General features: G+C 44.3%; 1 protein-coding gene across 1 annotated transcript; it reads left to right on the top strand.

Moving 5' to 3' along the window:
- Window positions 1-3,191: 3,191 nt before the first annotated feature.
- On the top strand, window positions 3,192-5,326 carry LOC139407411 (ChaC, cation transport regulator homolog 1 (E. coli)). Its single transcript, XM_071151172.1, has 3 exons — window positions 3,192-3,914; window positions 4,029-4,064; window positions 4,294-5,326. The coding sequence occupies exons 1-3, from the start codon at window positions 3,735-3,737 to the stop codon at window positions 4,678-4,680; spliced, it is 603 nt and encodes a 200-aa protein (XP_071007273.1). The 5' UTR covers window positions 3,192-3,734; the 3' UTR covers window positions 4,681-5,326.
- The last annotated feature ends 674 nt before the right edge of the window (window positions 5,327-6,000 follow it).

Genomic DNA, 6,000 nt, shown 5'->3' with positions numbered 1-6,000 from the left:
ACAGTTGCCTCCATCATTCCTAAATGGAAGAAGTTTGGAACCATCAAGCCTCTTCCTACTGAGCAATCAGGGGAGAAGGGCCTTGGTCAGGGAGGTGACCAAGAACCCGATGGTCACACTGACAGAGCTCTAGAGTTCCTCTCTGGACATGGGAGAACCTTCCAGAAGGACAACCATCTCTGCAGCACTCCACCAGGCCTTTATGGTAGAGTGGCCAGACAGAAGCCACTCCTCATTAAAAAGCACATGACAGCCCGATTGGAGTTTACCAAAGGGCACACTGACTGTGTACCAAAGGGCACACTGACTCTCAGAAGATGAGAAACAAAGTTCTCTGGTCGGATGAAACCAAGATTGCAATCTTTGGCCTGAATGCCAATTGTCACGACTGGAGGAAACCAGGCACCATCCCTAAGGCGAAGCATGGTGGTGGCGGCATGCTGTGGGGATGTTTTTCAGCGGCAGGGACTGGGAGACTAGTCAGGATCGAGGGAAAGATGAACGGAACAAAGTACAGAGATCCTTGATGAAAACCTGTTACAGCTGGCTCAGGAACACAGATTGGGGGGGTGAAGGTTCACCTTCCAACAGGACAACAACCCTAAGCACACAGCCAAGACAACGCAGGAGTGGCTTCGAGATAAGTCTCTGAATGTCCTTGAGTGGCCCAGCCAGAGCCCGGACTTTAACCTGATTGAACATCCAAACTGACAGAGCTTGAGAGGATCTGCAGAGAAGAATGGGAGAAAAAAGACTCACGGCTGTATTTGCTGCCAAAGGTGCTTCAACAAAGTACTGAATAAAGGGTTTGAATAATTATGTAAATGTTATAGTTCAGTTGTTAATTTTGTATACATTTGCAAACATTTCTAAAAAAACATTTTTTGCTTATGGGGTATTGTGTGTAGATTGATAAGGGGGAAAACTATTTAATTAATTTTAGAATAAGGCTGTAACGTAACAAAATTTGGAAAAAGTCAAGGAGTCTGAATACTTTCCAAATGCAGTGTATGTATCTGAAACACTAAGAAAATAATTGAATCAATAAACAAAAAATAATTGGGTGGGAACAATCTCAATTTGACATTAAAACCCAATCAAAATTGAGTAGAAATTACAATGAACCTACATTTACAGTCTCTTTCCTCTGTCCAGCATGATGACGGTCAATGAAAGCTAGACAGTCAGGCAATGGACTATTTTGTTGGCGTGGAAATATAATACATTTAAAGTGCGGACCTTTGTGAAGAGCGAATGCGGCAAACCAACCTTGAACTGGGCGTATACAGGACATTGAGAGGAAGTGGATGGATCTGACTCAATTCCTTGAAAGGCATGACTGGTGTGATAGGAGATTTACATTGAGTGTACAAAACGAGGTGTGGAAAGCGTTCCACAGGGATGCTGGTCCATGTTGACTCCAAAGCTTCCCACAGTTGTGTCAAGTTGGCTTGAATGTCCTTTGGGTGGTAGACCATTCTTGATACACACAGAAAACTATTGAGCATGAAAAACCTAGCAGTGTTGCAGTTCTTGACACAAACCGATGCGCCTGGCACCTACTACCATACCCTGTTCAAAGGCACTTAAATATTTTGTCTTGCCCAGTCACCCTCTGAATGGCACTCATACACAATCCATGTCTAAATGCTTTAAAATCCTTATTTAACCTGTCTCCTCCCCTTCATCTACACTGAGTGAAGTGGATTTAACAGGTGACATCAATAAGGGATCATAGCTTTGACCTGGATTCACCTGGTCAGTCTATGGCACGGAAAGAGCATGTGTCCTTAATGATTTGTCCACTCTGTGTAAATCTCTTACACTGGTCAGAGGAAAGGCTTGTACACAGTAGACTTAATAATAAACAGCTTACACAGAGGTCTGAATCGTATCACACCAGCTAATGCCAAGCTATTTATATATAATCTAGTATTAAGATTCTCCTGCTTGATACAACTCACGGATCGACTATAGTAACTAACATGGCTTTTGTTTTCATTTAAGCTAGTCTTGACCTAGTCTTGACCTAGTCTTGACCTAGTCCAGACAGTCATTCTCATCAGTTTCATGGTGCTTGCAGCAATGAAGTACAGTACAGTGTGAAGAAAGGCACATCCTGTACATTAGAGTCGACCGATAGGCTACTTGTCTAGGCAGGTTTGAACAATGTCTAGCCCACAGACTAGAGTGAACCATAGACTTATATAATTGGAGTGCAACATGGCTTTTACACCTGGCTGAGTGAAACAGGAAAGAGGGAAGGAGGATACAAGTATGTGGTGTTGGCCTTGGTTCGTGCCATTTGATATTTGAGCTGAGTATACACTAGGCTAGGTTACAGTACTGCCCCGTGGTCCCGGTGTAAAACCAATATGCATGAAGCAGAGGAAGCGCACTCTGATGTCACAGGCACATTAATAACCCCCCATGAGTAACGGATGTGAAACGGCTAGCTTAGTTAGCGGTGCGCGCTAAATAGCGTTTCAATTGGTGACTTCACTTGCTCTGAGACCTTGAAGTAGTGGTTCCCCTTGCTCTGCTTTTGTGGAGCGATGGGTAAACGATGCTTCGTGGGTTGACTGTTGTTGATGTGTGCAGAGGGTCCCTGGTTCGCGCCCGGGTATGGGCGAGGGGACGGTTTAAAGTTATACTGTTACCATACATACACACGATCCAAACAAGTCTCTCAAGAACACTCTGATTTGGCTCATACCTTATATTCTAGAGATAGGCCTCCAATCATTCAAAATGTAATTTAGGTTTAAACCTTCCACTATTTGTCCACTTGACTTTATTTGTATATTTTCCGTGTTAAAAGATAAGATGTTCAACTCCCCCAATTTTGAGTGGCTTGGTATCTACTACGAATCTGATGCAATGTCTCCGGCTATTGACTGGCCTGAAATGCTGAAGTAAATTGCATCAGCCAGTCATGGATAATGAGATGCGTAGTTGTCTGGCGTGACAGTATAAAAGTACCCAATCAGAGGCTTTTCTGTTATGATTGATGCTTTTACAAGCTAATCGCTGCAAGGCATGGGCGTGTTTTAGTTTTAGCCTCAACGCCAATAGAATTTTAAACTTGGTTTGGAATTCCCTACGTATTGGGATACGCATCTCTGATTCGCTACCACCCCATGAAGATCAGCCTCTCTGAGATATAATTGGTTGAAAACAGAGTCATAATGTCAAACCCATTTTGACTCTTGGCTATAAATGTACCATGAGAAAACGCCATTTGTTATCAAGAGAACAAATACACGACCGAGCGAACAGTTTTCTCCGAAGAAACATCAAGCTCAACTCCTTTAAAAAACGGTTTTATAAATTATTTCTGTATTCGTCGTAAACTACCGACTGGCTTGGATAGCTAGCCAAACGGAGGGGTTGTTTTTTGTTGTTGCCTGTTTATTTTGATACGAAAAGCTAGCCAAGCGGCTACTATGGATTTTTAAGTCAGTATGCGGCCAAACTAATGCATCGGCATGCATCGTGCAAAGCAAAACGGACTCCGATATTCCATCTATACAACTGCCAAGCAGTTGGGCTCAAATTCCGTCCGCGGTATCACTGTGAGCCAACCTATACCGCTCCTCCTTGATCGAAGGAAGCTAACATTACCTAGTTAGCTAATAAATTGAATCATAAACCCAATTTTATTCTTATTATAGAATTGTTTTTGTTTTTTTACCATCGCTTCATTTGAAAATCAAAACTAGTTACCGACCATAATGAAGCCTAAAGATATCATCGCCGGTAAGACCAGCCTGACTAGTCTGTGGATCTTCGGATACGGATCTCTGGTGTGGAAGCCGGACTTCAAATACAAGAGTAGCCAGGTCGGATACATCCACGGCTACAAGAGACGCTTCTGGCACGGAGACAACTTCCATCGTGGAAATGATGACCTAGTAAGATGACTTATCAATATTTTTTTACTATTACCATAAAGTATTGTTTGTTGCATGTATAATTTGATACCACGCCCTGATGTGGCCGCTGACCTATTTTTCTTTCCTACGCAGCCCGGAAGAGTGGTGACGCTGATTGAGGATGATGACGTAAGTGGGACTTCTTCCTAAATTATGCCTTATTTTGGGGGGGGGGGCTTTACTTATGTACTTTCCACACAACAGAACTCAAACCGTATCACTCATTTCCATATTTATTAATGCCACATATCCACTTGTTTTCATCTTTGAACGACCTGCCTAACAGACATCTCTAGCTGTTCCTCTTGACAAAATGTCAGCTTGAATGAAGTGTTTAATGTCATCTTGTTTCCAATAGGCAACTACCTGGGGCGTGGCCTTCGAGGTGACCGGTTCCCAGGTCGAGGAGTCCCTTAAGTATTTGAATGTGCGCGAGGCTGTGTGCGGCGGTTACATCACCAAGCTCGTAGACTTCATCCCCGAGGATGACCAATCGAACCAGACCCAACAGGCTCTCCTCTACATTGCTACCCCAGACAACCCACTCTTCCTGGGGCCCGCCAGCCCTGAGGTGATAGGGCACCAGATCGCCACCAGGCAGGGCAAGACGGGTCACAACCTGGAGTATCTTCTCCGCCTGGCTGAGTTCATGAGGAGGAGCTGCCCTCACGTGGACGACCCACACCTGTTCTCCATCGAGGCTGCTGCTCTGGCCCTAGTGCCATACCTGCTAGGGGCCCAGTAGCCCATACCCTTCCATCTATACTACGAATAGGGCTCTCCTATTGGTACCCTAGTACATATGAAGTAGTGTCTGATGTAGGGAACAGGGTGCCATTTGAGATACAAGCCTTAGTGTAAACGTGTTATCTGTAACAGAGGCTAGCCCAGTCAGTCTCTAAATTCATAAGAACATGTGTTCCAGTCCCTTGTGTATTTGTGAAACCTGTAATGGTGTAGCTTGTCTCATCCCATCCACTGTTAACCTGATGCCATAAAGGCCTGACTTGAAGAGGTATAAAGGGAAGCATGCACTTTTGAGTTGAAGTACCCAAGCATGAATATTCAGTTGGTGTGAAGTTACTTTGTCAAGCCAGACAGGGGAATCTATACTAGATGTCACTGTTGAACAAATGGTTCTATCTATCCAGTTCTGTTTTAGGCACTACTGTGTTTCAGGTTTAAATGGGGCACTGCTTTACCGGTTCCATGTCCATGAATGAAATACTGATGCAGCGACTACCTGGTGTTAAATTTTTATTTCAACTATTGTCACTCATTTACCAACTAACTGGCTGCTGTTACATACACCTTTGTTGTAAAAGGTTGCTTTTTAGCAAAGTTAAATCCAGTTGATTAGCAGATCCCACCAATTAAATGGTCCAAACATCCTTTGTGTTGCTGTTTTCATTCCTAATCATGGTCCCTAGCTGTGAGTAGGAGGTGTTCCAATCTACCACCATCCATATTGTTGTGAGGCCGATACCAGCACTCCTATACAACCACGGCAGTAGACTGTACAATAGGACACGTTCAGGTGAGGAACCCATTGGCGCCATGTTTGGATAAACAAACTACCCCGTGCTGCTGCTGAATGCCAGCTGAGGGAACATTCATTACAAGGCGTCGACCAAATGCATATTTACACACAGCACTCCCGAACATCTCACCAGAACACACAAAGGTGTCAACCAAATACACCTCAGTGTACACCACACAGTGCTCCCCTCGGCTGCTGAACACACAGTGCTCTCTAACATTGGCTGGCACACGGTGTCCTTTTGGCTGTGACTCAAATCAGACTATCTAGGTCCAGTCTTAGGTAACCTGTTACCGGGGGTGACAGTGGATCCCTGGAAGTCCTGTGGTTAGAATCTGCAGCTCTCTGATAGGTTAAGGCATCAGGAAGGAAATGGAGACGCATCAACAGCACCTGAGGCCAATACTCTAGTAGAACAGAGGGAACCTCATACTGGTTCTAGAACACTTTAGATGGGGATTTGCCATTTTGAGTTACAACGGAAGGAGGCAGGAACTGAACTGTCTCAGGGTAACAAAAGGTACA

The sequence above is a fragment of the Oncorhynchus clarkii genome, chromosome 4 (assembly GCF_045791955.1).
Source record: "Oncorhynchus clarkii lewisi isolate Uvic-CL-2024 chromosome 4, UVic_Ocla_1.0, whole genome shotgun sequence".
NCBI classification, from domain to species: domain Eukaryota; kingdom Metazoa; phylum Chordata; class Actinopteri; order Salmoniformes; family Salmonidae; genus Oncorhynchus; species Oncorhynchus clarkii.
The sequence above is the reverse complement of the archived record's forward strand: the minus strand, read 5'-3'. Positions and strand labels throughout refer to the sequence as shown.